We start from the raw sequence: 20,810 nt of genomic DNA, 5'->3' as shown, positions 1-20,810 counted from the left end.
CCGAACATCAGGTCAAAGTTTTCACTCATCCAATGAAATATTTCAACAACTGGATGGACTGGCACCTGGACCATGCATCCTAATGACTTTGGTGATCCCCTGACTTTTCAAATAGCACCATCAGCAGGTCAAAATTAACCTAAAATTACAAACAGTATCTATGTGTTGTGTGTGTGAAGGCAATTTGAATCCAGCGCAAAAATGGTGGACTACACTACTAACAATGAAAACTATGATACAGGTAAGTATTTACAGAATGTAAATAAATTGAATGGCTATTGATGAAAAGCTGACAATCATAAATAAAAATGTAAATGGGGTTTCAGTTCATGGAAATCTTAGGGATTTTAATTTCAAAGAAATGCTTTTAGAACTGTCTTTACATGCAATCTGTATTACACACTTTTCTAATTACCTACAGGCCAAAAACTACATTGAACAGTAAATCAAAACAGATTCAAACTACAAAGGGAAACAGTTCAGTCTCTCTTTCACCAACTACCTTGGCCATGACTCTTATCATCTCCTCCTGCAGCTGTCACCCTCAACCTATGTTCTTTGTTTTCCATTACGACCCATTTCTGTTTCTCCACTTTTGTTCCCATTTCTTCCATCCCTCCTCATTTCACACCTTCTTCTCCCTCCATTGGCTTTTTTCCTTCTCTCTAACCAGTCTCTCCTTCACCTCTCAGAGAATCAAACCATTGCTCCTCAGCCAACCAGAGAGCGCAGGAATCTATTAAGTACCATAGTGGAAATATGTCACCTGAGAGCTGATGTTACGACCGATTTACTAGGGAGTTAAGGATGGAGAAGAGGAGAAATGGAACAAGGGAGGAGTGCTGCAGTATCAAGGTGAGGCAAGGTGGGGATAGGCATGGGTGTCACGTACGGAGAAGGCCTTCCCTCTTCTTTCTCTCTTACCCCCCCACCCCCACACACACCTACACACACACTGTGGTGGAACCTTAAGAGCCGACACGAATGTCATTAGTCTCAGAGGTGATTCTGGACCAGTAATGAGATTGGAGGACTGCCCTGTTAGAGTTATATCATCCTTTACAGCACCGTAAATTCACCTGCTTACACTGCAGTGGGCAGACATACATGGCAACTCATCTCCTGTCACGTCTAAAGGAGAGTGACTTGATTTTTTTCAATTTTCTTAGATGTGATTTTTTTTTTTTTTTTTTTTTTTTTTTTTTTTGACTGGATGGTTCCATGTAATACAGAGCCAGTGAAGCATTACATCCTTTGCATGTAAAAGTCTCCATCAGAAAAGTGTGATGTGAGACGTTTGTGAGACGACACCAAAACTTTGCATTAATGTTCAGCACACACAAACTGAATATGAAAGTAAAGTTAACTTACTATTTAAGTTACGTGCCTCAGACATGAAACAATATTGACGTGATACATGGAAATCATATGCCTATTTTGTCCCGTACCGTGCCCTATGCGTGTGAATTACCAGCCTCTGCTGTCAGAGAGCTCTGCAGAGGAAGATGTGACTGTTTGACCGTTATAGCTGAAGGAGCTCTGCCCTGGCACTTCTCTGCTTTTGCTGTTAGGAAGAGAGCCTGCTTTTGTTCAGGAGCAGACAGATGACAGAGCTGACAGTGATAGCCGCCTTTGTAGAGCAAAGGGCCATCTCATCACTGTCAACAGCATGCAGAGCTCCAGTATGAGATACTTGAGGTGCCGCTGAAGCAATTCACTGTACACACTAGGGAGGAAATCTCTTATGTATGTAGTTGATACCAAGCATTGAGTCAGTGGCATCCAGAGCTTTCCCCTGAAAACTAATGATAAATAACTACTGCTGATGAAAATTCTCAAGGAAGCTGCTATTGAAAACAACAACAGTGTAAAATGCTTGACCCTACCTGTCATAAATAAAAAAGATTTACTGAAAACATTTATAGGACAATGATTAAATGATTCCAAGTCTCTGATGAGGTGACCAGATGAGTCTGAACTGAGGACTGAAAAAATGAAAGAGAAAGTGGGAAGAACATAATGATAGATGGGATGAGCGAGCACACAGGCTGATGTCTGCGCTTTGTCACTGTCTGTGTAGTGGTCCCCCTCATCATGCCAATGAATTAAGACCTTTAATCCTCCACATCATCTACGGGATTCCACGGCTCATTTATCGCTTGCTGCCTGAATGTCACGGGGGCGTGGGTGGAAGACGTGACCGCGGGGATTCCCGTTAACCAGGGAGAATGACAATTACCATCCTGCCACCTTTGCCCAGCAGAGAAGAGAATGGACATGGAGCGATGGCAGATGAGTCACCAGGAGAAGGACCACGGTTTAGCTCTCTAATGACGCTCATGTTCGCTGGTGATAAATAATGAGGGCTGTCCTAAGTCTCTGGGGAGGCAAGGAGCAAGTGGAGGAGGGCATGGCGTGTGACGCAGGTTCATTTTTTTTGGACGCGTTGTACACATGTGCGCACCGGACATGGGCACCCCCCTTTGTCGGGGATAGTTATATTCTCTATCTCTCTCTGTCTAACATTTTATTTCATTAGTCGATTTCATTTCCCCCTAGCCCTCTCTACCTCTGTCTATTAAATTCGTGTTTCCCATCTGCCCGCTTACTGTCCTTTATTTTGAAGTCTCTGTTCTCTCCTTTCTGGATTTCTCCTTGGGCTCATTTAGGGTCAACCATCTTTTTCCAAGCCTCTGCCAAATGTTCTGTCTAGGTCATTCTCAACATTAGTATTCACAGCAGTCATTTGCTTCAGTGGTTCTCCTTCCAGTGTCTGGTTTCAGCACCATGGAGAGCCACACAGATTTTTACTCCTATCTTCAGGACCATGGACAGAGAAAATTCTTTTTCACAACTGTTTTGGCATCAGTTTTGAAAACATTTCAATTACTGACTTGATTACTGAAATCCTGTGACATGCCAGCATTGCTAGAAAGTCTCATGTTTTCACGGGACAATATCAGCACCACATCTGCACTCCATTTGGAGATTTAAAGCGGCCTTTAAACAGTAATTCAAACTCACTCTTTACAATTTGCTGCTCTGCTAGCAATGCTCTTCAATTTTTCCTATTTAGAGAATAAATTAGGTGTGGCATAGGAATGCACAGGTGGGCTATGGATTTACAACAATGGAGCACATAAAAGAAAAAATAATATAAGCTGCAGATTTTGTCAAAAGAGGTCTGACAATCACCACTTTCACATGTAGTTTTCAAAGAAAGAATGAAGAACGATGACTGTGAATGAAGTTCCAAAGAGGCCAAATGATTTGTGACCCCAACTGCAGGTGCATTGGTCCAAAAAACTGCAAAATCATTAAATGTATAAAAAGAGACGGTCTCACATCTTCCAAATAGACCAGCTCTGTCAACAAAGATGAACAGCAATCAGAAGCTGAAGCATAAGTCTGGTGATATTCTATATTTTTCTTATTGTCAGCAAATTTGATGAAAAGACCAAAACAAATAATGTATCGATCCTACTTAAGTACTATCTGTCAAACCAAACCCTGTAGTTTATTCCTTTTTGCCATAGACCCACAATGTTGTCTAAAAACTGTCAAAAACATATCAGTGAGCCACATGGTTGCACTGGGTGCCATGCTCCTTCATTATGATTGACTGTGGTATAGATGTCAGACTGACCAACAGGTGGATGTTGCCCTTCATGGAGCCTTTACACCAGCATGGTTAATAATAAAAGCATATTTTTGAGAGCTATTTTTAAGATTTACATTTTCAATAGGAATAGTACTGTAGATGGGGTAAGGATGTCAGAGAACACGGAGAGAAAAATATAGATTATTGCCAGCCTTATCATTTACAGCTAGGGATATGAGTGATGAAGTATGTATCCAGACTTTGCAGCAGTGTTTGCTATGGTGCTTTAGTTGCTTTAAAGTTTTAGTCCTTTCTCATTAAGTATTTACATGATTTTGTCTACCCCTCGGACTGCAGGAGTTATCATACTCAAAATCAAACCATTCCAATCCAAATGAACAGCGCACCTCCCTCTGCCTGATGATGAATATAAAATAATGTTAAAATGACATTGTCATTTCAAATTGAACAATTTGTCAAAAGGCACATTAACATAATTCCCAATTACTTATTTAGACAGACCAAACAGCTCATTTAAGCCTCTGCTGGCAGCTTGTCTGCTCCGTTTAGCAGACAAGTACGAGGCAACGACACCAAGCACGAATTCACACTACAGTTACAGTCCTTGATAGGAATCTGCTTGTATGGCAGCTTATTCCACGCACAGCCTGCTTGCCTGTGGAAGAGCTCATGGTTCGTTTATCAGCTACAGTGAGTGTGTGTGTGCGCCACTGTAATTGTATTCACAAAGGCTTCTTAAGGCGAGATTGATGGGGTGGCTAGTCCATGTATGCAAGGGGGGATAAATGTCTTTTGGCTGACCTTGTCTGTTAGTTTATTTGCCACTAGCTCTGTTGGCTCTAGCATGCTGGTGAGATGGTGGAGGAGCGGTGAAAAGTGAAATCACCGTACCTGCAAAAATATGTGGTTTTCTCAGAAATGTTGAGATGCTTGTTGCGGAGAAAAATTATACATCAGAGTTAGATCAAGAATAGCCATCACTGCATTTTAGTCTTCTAGGTATTTACAAGGACAAGCCCTGACAAGAGACTTTGGCAAGTTGCAGGTTGAAAATACAGCCACTACAACAGATGAGAAGTAATTTTTCTCACTCTTGCCTTTGTAGTGAAGATCTACATGTTTTTTAAAGTTATATCATTTTGTGATATATTCTGATATATCAGAATCAACTGAGACTTCTCAGCCTCCCTAGTTACCCCCGGTTTAACCTGACACACACACACACACAAACACACACACACACTCAACCCACTTTCTCTCACCCCGCTCATGGATTGTGCTATCCATCATCTGCCCATGAAAATCTCTCCTCCTCCACCAGCACACTTCATTTCTGTGCCTCGCTTTCTGTCACTTTACTGCTGCCATCCATCTCCTCTCACCCCTCCCTCGCTCTGTCAGGTGAGCAGGGTCCTCACTTACACAGGAGATACGCAGCAGCTTTTTGATTCTGCCACTTTGAGTAGTGTCGGTGACTCTTGGCAAATTAACCAGTACCACTGATGCAGATGTCAACCTTTTCTTCAGTGTGTCTGAGTATGCGTTCACACAAAGGAATGCTAACAATGAAATGTTATTTTCTCCCGTCTTGTCTCTTTTTAACCCTCATCTGCCCTCTAAAGTGTATTCTCCTGCACTTTCCTCCCATCAGCGTCTTTATAATCTCTCATCTTCAGATAACCTGCCTGCCTCAAGAGAACAGGGTTTACAACAAAAGTTCTTGATGTTATTATGATGTAAGGTATAGTTTGTGTAACAAAAGTGCTACACAGCACCTCAATACAGACTGATGCACAAATCAGTAGCATATTTTCTTAAAGAGTTAGAAAGGTTTCTGTGTTTTTACTTGATTTATGGAAGAGTCACATGACAGCTCAAACTACACTATAAACTGGGTAGTGGCAGCGGTAATGGTAGTACCAGCAGTGTCATCATTCACATGCTTGTCCATTTCCTCAAGTCAGTAGCTTAGTACTTACAGCCATGCCAAGAGTTCTGTGCGATTGTACAGAGCTGGGGCTGAGGGTGATGTTTTTGGCTTTGCAAGTAATTAGTCCCAAATCAAAGTACTGCACAAATTAAACTTTTGATTTGTTGATGAAGCTACATGCACTTAACTCTGTGGAAAACATGAGTGCACACCAGATTTCCTGGTGATCCAATAGTTGTTGAGACATTTCACAGAAAAACACAAATGTGAATTAATCCTCTGGGGACCAGTAGGCTCAGTAGATACTGAGCTATTTCACTGGTAATTGCAAAATCTGACCCTGCTGACTTGATGAAAAATCCACCCGTTTTCGAAGGCATTAAGGTTCGTATCAGTACCAAATTTCATGACAATTTATGTCATGACCATTTAACAGTTTCCTAGATATTTCACTCGATGTCACTGCCACAACTATTAACCACATGGAGATACTAAAAGAAAAGTCAAAGGATCACCAAAATCTGCATACTCTGTCCTCTGGGAACCACGAATGTCTGTACAAACTTCAGCAGCAATACATTCAATACTTTCTTCTCTTTTTACATATTTCAGTCTGGACCAAAGTGGTGGACAGATTAACACTACCTTCTTTAGAGCCATGCCAATAATTTGAAAATGATGGTGAATAAATTGCAGTAAAATACATTTGGGCACAAAAGGCAGCTATACGTTGATACACTCTGAGAAAACTACAGCTGGTTCTTCTTCCACAGTGCTATGATTTATGTGACATTTTCAAACAATTAATCGTGAAATGTCGTTATATTGTGTCTTATAACATATAATGTTAATTAAAGTAAAGGCTGTGACCTACTTGACTGTGAAGCTTTGTGCAACTGTCCCCCCTAATGGTCATTAGTGTACGACTTAATTAAGTAGTCAAATATAGCAAATGAGATTATAATGCAGTATCATTACCATCAGGAAGTATCATTCTTTAATGTGGGTTAGACCCTTTAAATCATAAAATGAAACAGTACATTTAAAGAAACAAGGATTTTTAAAAGACTTCTGCGTTATTCCCTAAAGTAGGTAATCAAAGTTTAATATTGTCTCAATTAAAGCCTTTCAAGCTTTAGGAGTCTTAATCCACTCTTAAGCTTTACCACCCCCCACTATACTATCTACACATGTATTCATCATCCCTACACTCCTAAAATTTCCTCAATGTCTCCAAAAATAGGGCAGGCTTGACGATTTCATTTCACATTTACAGATAAAATTCCTGGACTACCCAAGAGGTAAAGTCATGACTCATTTTCACAATATCTCACCTTTTCTTTATACTTGTCACCCATGTGCTTGGTTTGATGGTATTTTTATCACCTGCTTTGCACACAATTTCTCACTGTCAGATGGACTGATTAAGTTTCAAATAGAAGGACTGATGTGTGTGGCAGCTAAATGTGTTGGGACTGTACAAGTTTGAAATCTGGAATAAAGCAGATCAGAATTTTATCACTTTGAAAGTTTATATAATCCACCAGAATAAAAAAAACAAAACAAAAAACATGAAGAGTCAGACAGCATGGTAACATGGCACCATGACAATGCTCCTAACAAACGGTAAAGAAAGTATAGCTGAGGTGAACTAAAATTTTGACCCCGTCCCCTATAAATTATTCATATACTTCTAAACCATGATTTTGTTGTGTTGGAAACATAATTGCTGTCACACCAGAGAATGGGGTTTCCATCCATAGTCCTGTTTGTGACCAACACTGCCATTCCTACAGCAATGCCACTAGCATAGCTAAAAATGTATAAACTACATGAGAAAAACATCAGGGGTTAGTTGAATGACTGGCATACTTTACATATATTTCAACTTGGCTTAATTGTTAATTAAAAAGGAAAGGATTGCTTTTCCTAAACCAAGAAAAAAAAGAACTTGATCACATCAGAGTGTAAATTTAGCCTCCTCAGAGTGGCTCTCAGGCTACTTGGCTGGCTGCTGTTGTAACTGTTGCAGACTCAAATATCGATCTGCTTTACAATCAATCAAATGGTGAGTGCCTGTCAGGGTCATAGGAGACACTAATATCTTCGGCAGATGTGAATTTATGGCTGTATGTGTTTTTCTCGTCCTCCCATTTTCACTGCCTTTCATCTATTTAGTCGCTCCTTTCCTCCCCCTTTTCAGCATATTTCAGCACACTGCTATCCCACTGTGACTGCTGATAGTAGACACATAGCTGCACTTCTTTTATAAAAATGAAAACCTCTCATCTCTCTTCTTTCATTCATCCTTGTATCCCTCTTTGTCATTTGTCTACATGCTGCCCCCCTCTCTGCCCCCCGACCTGTTTTGGATTCCCGCTCTCCATTCATGCTTCCATTCATCCCTCCTCCTTCCATCATCTTTCTTGTGTGAGGACCTTTGCTGTCCTCCCTCCATTCATTCATCCCTCCTTCCCCCGTGCTTCATCTACAGTCCACACACACACACTCCCTCAGTCTCGTCAGAGCTGCCTGGAATTATTTACTGCTTAATGGCCTACAGAAGCTCACACCAGCCCAGTGGTGCTTTGCTTTATTTATTGATTTTCATTCCTTTTGTCTTAGTGTGTGTTTGTGTGTGTGTGTGTCTGTGTGTGTGCACAGGAGAAGCACATACCAAAAGATATAAAGCTCAAGGACGTCCTGCACATTTGAGCTGCTGGTAAAATGACCAGTGGATTGAAAGATTGATTTATTTGATGTTTGAAGGCTAATCGGCCGTTACTGGGTGATTCGTCTACTGCCTCTGCTTTTATCTATTACTATGATGTGTGCATGTGCCCATATGTGTATGTGTGTGCATACACCACTGTGACCAACACAAGTTTTCCTTACAGCTGGGCCAGCACTGACTTCTATAAAAATAGAGGGAAGAAGGTCAAACTGTGTAACTGTACATTAAATAATGACTTTTACATTTGGTATTAATGTGTACTAATCATGTTTCAGATAGCATGTTTTAAATGGTTAAGTCAGAATAATAATAATAACCTGATTTAGTTCTTCTTTGTTCTGTTTGGAACCATTTTCTTCTTATTTCCCTTTCATATATTGAAAAAAAAAATCATCCACCCATCCTTGAATGATTGGCTTCAGGTCAACCAAATGCTGATTCTGCCATCTTATATTTCTACATTTAAAGGATTTTGAGGGACCTGAAGAGTTCAAACTATTTCACAAGAAAACAAAATTACAGAGAGGGAGAGAAGATAGAAAAATCAAACATCATTTTGTTTACCACTCATATTTTTTTCATTTTTTCCCAAGCTGCAGATCACACTGATGGATAGGAAAGTATTTTTCTGTTGTATGCCGGCATCCAATAGAAAATTCCTCATTTAAGTCAAAAGGGCCTTTTTGACTTAAATCATTTTAGTACTTTTTCCACTAATTCCTACAGTAAATTGCACACCATTATCTGTTTTGCATAGCAAATCAATACAACCACAATTACCTAAGAGAGACAGTTGGAGCACTGTTGCTCCATGACTGAAGACAGAAAAGGCTCATAAAATTGCTTATCAGTAACTATACTGAATGTACTGTAATTCTACTCTACAGAAACTGTAGGAGCTGTCCTTTATGATTTCCCAGTCTCCAGTAGTACCTTAAATACAGATAACGTTGAGAGCCCTACCACAGTGGAAAAACAAAAAGCATTCAACAGCAGAAAAACAGCACGATCTAAAGCTATTATTATCATGATACTATTTGAAGTGGTGCTCACAGAGCACTGCAGCGCCCCAACCTCAGCTGCTCCCCTTGTCCTTGGCTGTGGATGAGAGTCTCTCCATTTCAGTGTGTGTTTGTGTGTGTGTGTGTGGTGGGGGGGGCTTTTACTGAAGTGATAGATTAGGCTACAGAAGAAGAGGCAATAAACTGGTAGAGATACACAGGTAATAGCTGAAAAATGGATGAGATGAAAAGCAGAGGTTCCTATACATGTGTCCCTCATACAGTAGCTACATCCACGCCCCCCTCCTCTTTGTGATGATGATGATGATGATATCGCCACCCCTACCATCCTCCCATTGCCTTTTTGAGATCAATGAGAAAGAGAGAGAGAGAGAGAGAGAGAGAGAGAGAGAGAGAGAGAGAGGTCTGTGTATTTTCAGCCACACGTTCACAGCTGTGCAGCTACCCCACGTAGGTTCTCATATCCGGAGAGACACAGACACAGAAAGGAGAGAGAGAGGGGGAGAGAGGCTGACGTCCCTCTTTTTTTGTATTTTTTGCTCTGCAGACTCGTGCGTGACTTCTCTGCTCCCGGATTTCCCTTCAACTTATTCTTCTCTTTGCGGGTTTTTTCTTTTTTTTTCTTTACATTTTTTTTGTACATTGTTTGCACTGTCGCATTCCTGCGTCCTCCGAGTCTTTGGAATGAACTGTTTTCCTGCCTGCGTCGTTTCCATGTCAGCATGGGAACTGCCGTGTCCAAAAGGAAGAATTTAAGAAACGATGCGATATCTTCTGTGGCAGCAAAAGTTAGGTGAGTGACACCTGGAGCTCCCAGGGCCCTTTGACACCCGTTTATTCAGCAGCTTCGGGGAAGTCTTGGCGTGTATTTCAGCTTGCGTGTGGCGAGGCGAGGGAAGTTTAAAAAAAGAAAAGAAAAAGAATGGCAATTGGGTGTTTTATAATGAATTACCGCTGCGCTATCCCGGCTACGGCTGGTCTGTCTTTGTGATGCGCAGAGAGGCTCCGTTGCGCTTTTCGCACGTCTGCCGACTGTCCCGTCTCGCCCGGGGCGTGCGGCTGAGGCAAATGTGCGCTTTAATTGCCCTCTAATCCCTCCAAACTGCACCTGTAATGAGCAAACGTAGCCTAACTATGTGGACGGCTGCTCTATAATTCCCCGAGACTGTCTTTTTATTTGGGCTAAATTGGATGGAAGAGGATATTTGCCTCTGGCGCGTCGGAGCTTGTACCGTTGTTGTGAATGAAGCATCATTGTGTAATGAAAGTCATGCAGAGGCGAAGCGAGGGTTGCTGTAACTCCTGATACATGCTCTCCGTTTGGCATCATCTAAAATAGCCCATCATCTGTCGTTTGATTTTCATTGTAATTAAAACAAAAACGGATTTCTGTCCGGCCGCATCGACCCCAAAGCGGACAGCGCAGCGATGAGACTCGCTTGCCTTCACACCCCGGCGGGCAGAATGATCCAGCTGTCAATTAATCAGTCACTGCAATCGATTCGGTCGTTTTGCACTGATCGCCTATCACGGTCAGTTTATTGGGTCAGTCACAGAGGACAGCGCCGGTAAGCGGCTGTTAATTTATTCAGCCTGGAATAGCAGCGGGACTCAGACTGTTTGGCAGGAGTCCAACACGTTAAAAGCTGTTAACGACTCGCTCTTAAGAGACGCGCGGTGTATGGGGGCTGTATGGATTTATTTTTTTTTATTATTATTATTAAATGGCCAGATCCGCATCCAGCTGTTATAATAGCAGCATGCGGGCACATCAGTAGCCTTTGCTCCATCCTGTGCTGGCTGCATGACTGTGAGGCTGAAAGCTGCAGTTGGCCGAAAAGCACGTGTGGCTGTGTGTTCATGTGTCCACGCATGAAGTGCCGGCGGTGAAGCTCCGCGATCTAGAGTGAGATCGGAGAGATCTAGAAATGTCAAGGTTTCCGCGCGCTGCTGCAACAGTCGCCTCGCAGCAGGCCCCGATGTGTGATTTTAATTCAATCAATGAATGACCTTGACTCGTGCAGACTCTCAACATCCACAGATGTGGGCTGATGTGCAATTACGTCATTCTCTCAGTGAGTGTGTACGTGTCTCCCTTACGTTACACATCCTGGACCTATAGTGGTGTATGTGAGCCTTGTTTGTACAGTGCAGTGTGTGTGTGTGTGTGTGTATGTATGTGCCACCTTGAAAAGAGGATGAGAATGTGATGCCCATACAAAATGGAAAATGACTACGGAGGGTGTCCTGAGCCTACTGAATGAATGTGTGTGTGTGTGTGTGTGTGTGTGTGTGTGTGTGTGTGAGAGAGAGAGAGAGAGAGAGAGAGAGAGAGAGAGAGAGAGTCAATCACAAGGCTACCAGTCTTTTTTAAAAAGTACTGCACATCTGACCCATCTGGTAACTCAAATACATGCACTTATTTATACTCTTATCTTCATCTGTCTCCCTCCTTCTTTCACACACGAGCACAGAGGCGCAAACAAACACGATTCAGAGTTTAATTTTTTGGAGTTAATGGCAGAATGAACCTCGCCTCCTGTAGATGGGGAAATGCAGTTGAATCGCATCCAATATTTATCAGTCTTTCACCTGCACACGACCCCATGAATGTGGAAGCAAGCACTGGGAAGTGGTTTCTCTCCACACACACACACACACACACACACACACACACACACACACACACACACACACACACAAACATATCTGCATGCATACAGTGTTCACGCTGAGTTGCTCTCTCCATTTCATCTGCTTCTGCTCTCTTCTCCATTCTGTCTGAAGGGCAGCCTGGACTCTGAACCTTATCTTAAATGTTAGAGCTCTCCCTGCAGTGCCACAGACTCTTATTTGTGGCCTCTTCTTTTTGTAGCAATGTGCATCCACACTAAAAGATACAACCTCTCAAAACACAATTTAATTTTTTTTCGTTCTTTATTCAGAACAGTTTGTGCTGATCTTGTGTCATGTATCATGCCAGAATATACTTTGGCACTGAAAAGGCTGAGTGCACAATAGTGTCCTCCAGTGAAACATTCAGAAACAACTGGAATTATCTGCTTAGTAATCTGCTGGGATTTAAGACTTTTCCCCCTCTCTCTGTTTTTGTTGCTGCAAAGCCAGACAGTTAATATTTTCTTACTATATTTGGTGAGGCTGTAAATGGTCTGCTTACTGTTAAGTGCATTTACACTATTCAGACAGGTCAATATGTACCTTGGTGTGCCTGCATTCTTCAACCATATGGCATACCTCCATGTTACTGCATGCTAGGAACTGTGTGATGACTGAGGCTATGAGCACACACATGCGCATTGGGATTTCCAGCTTTGTGAGGACCCTTAACCTCAACCATCACAACTAAATTCCTAAAACCAGCCCTTACCCTAAGCCAAAATCCTTTAAATCTGACACACACAACAGAAAAGAGAAAGATGTACTGTCAATTTACAGTTTCAGATTCCACATCACATCATGATTTTAAACACTGCTGGTTGAGTATAGACTACAGTGTGCACACTTACTTACCTTCTCTAACAGTGCAGCCTACTGAAAATACTGCTGTACTTCTTAATTCCCTTCTCTAACCTTCTCTCTTTTGCATATACTGTACACACACACACACACACACACACACACACACACACACACACACACACACACACACACACACACACTCACTTTCATATGTACTTAGAATTTTACAGGCAAATGACAGCAGGTGTTTGTGTCTATATGAAAGTCTGAGTCATCGTTCTATGCCAACACTTAAAAGCATAAACTGCTATATAACAAGTGACAGTGAGCACACTTCTTTTTAAACTCTTCAGTACTCACACACTTTTGAATCAACAACAGCCAACAATTCCTTAACCACAACCATTAGTGCTTTATGCATTGCCTTAACCCCCTATGTTGAGCTTAATGTAATCCTTATTCTAGCATCTACCATGAGTAGTGCAAACCCAACACCATCCCTTACAGTTACTTGATTTAAAAACCAAATCTGTACAAATACTGTAAACCTCCTCTTTACATAAACTCATTTATCATCCCTCACAACATTTTTGACCTTAGTCTCCTGCACAGACCTGCCTATAGACTGGGTTACACTTTAATTGTTTGGCGCTCACCAAAGTCAATGGGATACATCCACTGGGGACCATGAATGTCTGTATAAAACTGCACAGCAATCTATTCCACAGTTGTTGAGATAATTCAGTCTGGACCACAGCAGTGGACGAGCCAAATGGCAAACATTGCTATTCCAGGGGCAATGCCACTAGCATGACTCAAAATGACTTCTGGCGGGTTAGATCAGAAAAAAAAAACTTGTAAGCCTGATTTTGGAAAGCACTGACAGTGTGTTTAGTCACTGAGGTATGAGGACTAGTTTGAGGGAACCACACAAGCGTGAATGACCAAAAACATATACACAGGAAACACTAAAGAGACACAGCCTCCTTGTACCCGGTGTTCGTCTGTGCCTGTTTATGGATGGCTGGTTATGAAACAGGTCACACTCTCCCCTCGAGCAGCTCATGAGACGTGTCGAGTGACTGAGAGCAATGAGAAAAGTGAGAGGAGAGATTACCTCCAATTTACACACCAGCATTCTGCGACATTGAGTGAAAAAGCAAATGCTTTGATCTTTCTGTCAGCTGGAGAGGAGGGCTGCGCCGCTGTTTGGCTGAGGGGCATCGGACAATGGCGCTCACGAAGCTGCGGGGGTGTGAAAGATGGCATGAAAGATGAAAGGATGGATTTTTAACTGAGGGCTGCAAATGAAATATTGTTGTAGGCCTACTGTCATTCTGGTCAGGAGGTCAAAGACTTTTGTTTTTTGTGTATTTTTTCTTTTCTTTTAACTGGATTCAGATTCACTCAAGCTCAACAGAGAGAGACCAATTTTCCTCTTAAGTTCTGGGAATCTGCTCGTTCTTTGCCAAAACCTTGCTTCATTGTGCTTTCCTGTTTAACGTTTTAATCATCTACTTAAAAGTATACAAACAACATTTTTAAAACTTTTAGTGTGTGTTCAGTATCATCATCCATCTCCCACTCCATCTCTTTCCCCCCTTTTTGTTCAGTCAGACAGTGCAATTCTTTGCCATAAAGATGCTGCATGAGGCAGATTTTAATGAGCTCAGTCTGAGGAATGATTAAGACTCCAACAGCGTTATCTGATTGTTTGTGTCTGTCTGCTATCGAGCATTTATTCTATTCTTAAAATAATCCCAACTCAAGTCTTCTCAGTTGTCTCCGTTCTAAGCACTTTGTGACATGGTCGAAAGCTCCAGAACAAGTGTGGAAGTAAACACTGGGTGACAATTGTGGAGTTCACTGATGTTTGCAAGGTCATAAATTTTGCTCATCTTTTTGATTTTGTGCCAAACATTACTGTTTATATATTTAGAATTTTTTATGAATTTTGTCATTTTGTCATTTTTAAAATTATTTATTTATTTTACAAATCTTTACTTTCTTTTTTCTTTTATATTTTACCATTTTTACAATGCACAGTAGACTTTTTTTTCCATTGAAGACATTTTGACATGCCACACCTGAAAGAGCACATGGGCAAATAATAAAATGAATCATGAACTCATTTGTACTTTAAAACTTTAAAAAGTTTTGATCCAGTTTTAGCACAAATTTGGACAGAATTTCCATACAATCAGCAACAGAAAATATGATTCAATGTTTCCATCCGCTACAGTTATACGAGTATTTGGAGTTGGCTGCATTGAGATGTATCTGAATTGAGAGTATATATCTGAATCAGCTGCATCATTCAGCGCTGTATGTCGTTGGGGATTTTGCGATGAGCCACTAGAGCACTGACATTTTAATCATCTCCCCCGATCAGTTGCTTTGCTCCCACATGTCCCATAATGCACCACACTTTCAAGGCTGCAATTAACATTCCAAAGTCCCCTTGGCCCTCAGCGCTCACAACGAGCCTCTCAACAGGTCCTCGTAACTCCAGCTGTGCGGTTTTGTGTATATGTGTGCCTCTGTGCGTTTGTAGGAGAACCAATTCAATTAGTCCATCTGAGAGGAGGATTCGATTAAGGAGCATTAAGAGTGAGGAATCTCTTGGCTTGGCAGCCCACTGTTTACAGTGGAGAGACACCCAGAGAGACATCAGCCTCTGATGATATTCAGACCAGTGGGAACACTGCCAAGGGAGTGATGGCCTGTTTTCAGCCATGAGCTGCTTGTCCTCAAAAGATATATGGTCACAGTGTTAAACGGCATCAGAATCCACAGGGAGAAGGCATGGGCTGATTGGATATGGGTCAATAATGGAAATACTGTATGTAGCAGTGTTGTAATAAGTGCCTCTCTATAAGTCAATTCATTAATCTCTGAGGGTCCTGCCAGTCTTCAGGGTCCATTTTGTAGCTGTGGAGATAATTTGTTGGTCAAAATTACAGCTTAAATTTAGGGAGAACCAAATTGTTTGAGCAAATGATCATTGATTTTTTCCTTTTTCTTTTTTTATTTGATGGCAATAATTATTAGTATTTGACACAGGATAGATTGTGTGATGTAACAGAAGACAGGTTTGAATGTGGGTACAAACAGCTCTTTTGCTTTTGGTGGGAATTTCTTTTAGTGGTATTTGTATAGACCGGTAGACCGATGCAGGGATAAAACTGAGAAAAAGAGAAATGGACAAAATAAAAATAATTGAAATACTTTAAATATGAATACTAAGTAAACATGTCCTCAGAAAATAGGAACACAGACTTTTTTTTTTTAAAGCTAACTATGGTTTGGTTGTTTGGTACATATCCAAATGTGGGTGGACATTTACACCTGTCAGAGCAAACCCAACCAGGAAAAAAGTTTCACTGATGGGTATTCAAAAACATGGGTGTAAAAGTGCCCCCCTCAAAAACAGGATAATCAGAGAAAAAACCTAATAAGATGCAGATAAAGTAGCACCAGAATAAGTTATAGAGTAATATTTCACCATCTGCATCAATTAATAAGCAGGAGACCAGAAGAGAGTGAAGAAAATGTGACATGTTTACAGTTGTAATGTTCCCATCTATCAAATATCTCGTTATGCATTGTTCTTTCTAGATCCATTAAAAGAGCTGAAGTGCTAAGGTGCCTCTTCCTGTTGTTGAGGGTCCTTTTATGCATCTGTAGAGTGGTTTGTGGAGTTTGTGGCAGAATGTGTTCAAGAAGCAGAGTGGTGTAATTGTGGCTGACTCATTCAGCTTGTGAAACGCTCGCTCGCTCTCTCAGGAGGAACAAAACAGATAACCAGACAATAAGCAGGAGCTGCAGGTTTTTACGTTATATCTGCAGAAGTTTACATAACAGGTTTGGAGCTAGGTTGAACCGTAGGTGCCTTGTCATGTCAGTAATTGGTCAAAAAGATGTTTATGTTTCAAATGGAAAAAACCTAGTGACTGTAGGAGTTGTGAGTATTGTCACTGATGAATGATGTCCTGTCGATATGGGCATCAGATCAGAAATTGCTTGTATATTATGTAGTGCAGTTATAAACAATAATCCGGGGTCTTGTTGTGTAACTGTATCCAAAACTCCTGGTTGCTGTGTTCAAGGACACTGTGACATCTGCGTTGGCATCTGAAAAGCACTCCATCTATCAGTGATGTTGTCAGGACATGTAAACTTGATGTAAGACAAACAATAAATCAAACATGGACACTGTGAAATTGAAAGTATTGTGAAAGTATTAGAGGTGTAAGGCACAACAGATGGTGTCCCCAGGTTTGTTTGACACTAACTGTATCGTATCATATCATAATAATCAAAAACGTCTGTTGAGAAAATGAATCTCACCACAAAGCACATTTAGCAGCTGATCTGGAGCTTTCAATCGTAGCACTTGATGTTCAGATTTCCATTTTTTCTGAGCCCTTCATGGGTTTCTCATCCATTTAATTTTCGATTCAAAGTTGAGGTTCAATTTTCATTCTTGACTTTAAGAATTTTTAGTTTGTAAACACATGAAGCACTTTTAGAAGCAGAGCAGCTACTAAATAGACCTCAGGAAGTAAAATATTAATCAGGGAAAACATGCCAAATCACTGTTATAATCCTCTTGGGCACAGCCATCTCCTGTACCTTCAGGGTTTAAGATTTCACTCACACAGCCAGCCTCCTCCACCTCTCCGTCACTGTCAGAATACCTAATTCGATCTGATCTGAATCCAGGACTGAACTTGAACCTGTGCCATCCTTGCCTCTCCTGTTTGACTTGTGTGCTTACACTGTCCCCACTCTAAAGTAACATAAAATTTTAATCTATCAGCAGCCTCCATAGGCAGAAAGCTGCATGTTTCCTACTGTACACATCACACTTAATGAGCCCCTTACGGGTTAAATGACACAGAAGATTTTAGGGTTGAGTTGATTTTCACAGATTCAGTTGCCCCATGGAGGAATCTGGATCGGGTTGTCAGTTTTGTCACTGACTTCCTTCCTGTACTGACTGTGCTCTCTGTCTGCCTCTGTTTCCTCAAGTTTACTCCACTTTTCATTTTTAATATGCCCCCATTTTCTCCGTACACTGCTTTTCCTCTCTGCTGTAATCGCATCTCTCCTCCTCAGAAACTCCCCCTCCCTAACCTGTTTTCTTTCCCCAAACCCCTGTCACATGTCTGAAAGCATGCGGGTCGAATATCAAATCTCCCTGTCAAGCTCTTCCTCTTCTTCTTCTTCATTTTCACCTGCGTGTCGAGTATCCCTTCCCCCTGCCACTTCGCACACCTGTGTCCCTGATGTGCTGTGTGCTCACGTATCACGTTTGGAGTGGGTGCAAAACAGTAACACGAGAGAACACGGCAGACAGAGAGGTTTTGTTTAATGGATGGATTGAGAGGCGTTTTGCTCTATTGGTTTCCAACTCAGTTTCCTCTCATGTATAATGGATGATGTGAGTCTCTTGCAACATTGTTTGGTGATTTTAATCAGAGTGCCCGGCCTGTTGAATAATAAAACAGGAGGGCAAAATGAAAATGTCTGAGGGACACCTGCTGATTAGAGCGCAGACTGCATTTATCACAACTGGTCTTAAAATGGGTATTGTTGCTTGTTACATCACCACATGTAGACACACACACACACACACATACACACAGACACAAAGACACACACAAAGACACTAACGTATCTTATATTTTGCTTTTTCTGTCTTTTCTTTTGCCCTTGAGTATACACAGAAACTCACACACTGGGTGTGCGTGCATGTACACACACATGCACGCACACCCAGATTATTACAACAGAAGAAGTAGAGGATCTCAGGCAAGATGATGCAGTATAGCTGAATTGCAGTGACATGCATGGGGGAGCTATTTTTAGAAGTATAGTGAAGGGATCTGGTTGGTGTCGCGGCACGTGCAGAGCTTCTCGGCCCTCAGTAACACCCCCCAAACTCTGAGGGAGTCTGGTTTAATTTGGCTCTGGTCGTTGCCATTAGGAGCAAACAATGGAGGAGCCAGAGTGACTCTGCAGGCACAGAAGTGTTATTTATTATGTTTGCAGTTCTAGCGTGGCAATAAGAAACCCTCCCGAAATGAGGCCCAGACTGCTTAGGGTAATAAGTGTTTGAGGTAAGATAAGAGCACAGTTATTAGTGTTAGGTAATGAACACTGCGCACTTTCTGAGAACACTTTCCTGTCATATGCACAAAGCTGACAAATGACCAAAGAGGGCAATTGTCCTGGGGCCCTCATGGGCTCTAAAAGCTGCAGGTTCACTGACAGCTTGTGGGTATCGGATCAGTTTTGTTTGGACATGTGCAAAACCTGAGCAAAGAATCTAATGAAGTTATCACAGCTAAAGATGTAGTCCTTAAGACTTCAGTCTGTGTTCAGTGTGCCAAATCAACACTCAACAGCAAGTGTGTTTTAACACTATAGCAAAGACTCATGGAACATGTACTTGGTTAGATATACAACAGGTGCATCTGTTTCCAGCAGCCAAACTAATTCACACTGGTTTAATAATAAAGAAGTCAATGAATTATCTGCCTATTTCTATCACGCTGTGAGCAATTGTAAATGTGATTTCATGCTGCGTCCAGCGTGACCAGTTCTCTTTACAGCAGCAGGACACAGTAAAAAGGACCTGATGAGGTTTTGGAGGTGTACATCTTGTCACCTGCAGCTCTTCATCGAACAGCTCGTTTAGATGATTTTTGTCTTTTCTTTTGCCTTTCTAACAGGGTCCACACTTGCCTCAGTGCTGGTGTTGTTGAGGTCTCACAGCGCTTTCCCCTCCCTCAGTATCGATTGCTGAAAAGCCCTTCTGCCCCCCACAACATCCTCCTGGTGCTGCAGCTGTGGCTGCCCGCTGCTCCGGGTGTGTGTGCGCGCTCATTGCTCACTTCTCTTACTGTGTGTGTTCACTGCTCGTGTATGGGTTAAACATAGAGGTCAAATTCCTGTGTGTGCACAAGAGACTTGGTTGACAAAGGAGTCTTCTTCTTCTGAGGTTAGTAACTTGAGTAATAACATAATCATTTCACTTATAGGACCTCCTCAGGTCAAATATGTGTCATCTTAACTGTGCTGTTTTTAGAAGGTCCTGTCGTTGGAACTAAAATGAATAAATAAGGAATTGAGTGCAAGAGAGAAGGGAATGGGATGGTGCATCGGAGCAGTGTTTGAAAGAAGATGGTTTTCACTGAACTCTTCTTGTTCTGTGTGTGTGTGTGTGTGTGTGTGTGAGAGAGAGAGAGAGAGAGAGAGAGAGAGAGAGGGAACATGTATGTATGTGTGTGTGTGCCTGTTATGTTGGATAGGCTTTAATAATTGACAGAGCTGCAAGGGAGAAGGCATACACCCACAGATTCCCCTGTATACAGGGGATTCTTCTGCACAAACGTGTGTGTGTCGGTGTGTCAGCAGTCACCTCTGACATCAGCTGCCTTAGAAAAACATAACCACCATGAGCAGAGGCTATTTTCCTATAATACACAGGGAGATGTAAAGAGTTAATTAGCCCTTGATAGTGCAACTGCAACTGTGAAAACATTGGGTTATTTTTCAGTATCACATCGTTTTTTTACACCAGGTTTTAAAAAATAAAACAAGTGCTGATTCCGAACAGGTCTGTCAGTCTGCCTTTCCTAACAGATCAGTGGTAAAAGTCAGTTTGCATACAGTGAGCAGTCTGTTAAATTATGAGTAACTACAGGAGTTTGTTGTTAAATAACAGATAAAAGCTGCAGTATATCTTCTGAAAAGTACTGGAGTGAAAGTATTAAGTCTTACAAAATGGAGAAAATGACTGGCGCCAGGGCCTCAAAACTCAAGTAAATGTTTTTTGTCATTTGTTAGACAATAAGGCACAGTCTCTCTCAGTTAGTAGAGGAAACCTCAATCTCATCATGACACTTCCTATAGGAATGAATTCATATTAATAGCATACAGTATTAGCGTCACATTTTCTACTTTCCTCTCCTCTCTTTATTCTTAATTACCATCATAAAATCATTGTTCCTA

General features: G+C 41.5%; 1 protein-coding gene across 1 annotated transcript in view; it reads left to right on the top strand.

The window, feature by feature from the left end:
- Positions 1 to 9,732: 9,732 nt before the first annotated feature.
- Positions 9,733 to 20,810, top strand: part of nsmfa (NMDA receptor synaptonuclear signaling and neuronal migration factor a) — a 39,830-nt gene continuing 28,752 nt past the window's right edge. Inside the window, 1 exon segment of the mRNA XM_051072867.1 lies at positions 9,733 to 10,101. Within this exon segment, the coding sequence (XP_050928824.1) occupies positions 10,031 to 10,101 (71 nt within the window). The 5' untranslated portion in view covers positions 9,733 to 10,030.

The sequence above is a fragment of the Lates calcarifer genome, linkage group LG9, assembly GCF_001640805.2.
Source record: "Lates calcarifer isolate ASB-BC8 linkage group LG9, TLL_Latcal_v3, whole genome shotgun sequence".
Taxonomy (NCBI): Eukaryota; Metazoa; Chordata; class Actinopteri; family Centropomidae; genus Lates; species Lates calcarifer.
Note: the sequence above shows the minus strand (reverse complement) of the source record. Positions and strands in the feature narration are given on the sequence as shown.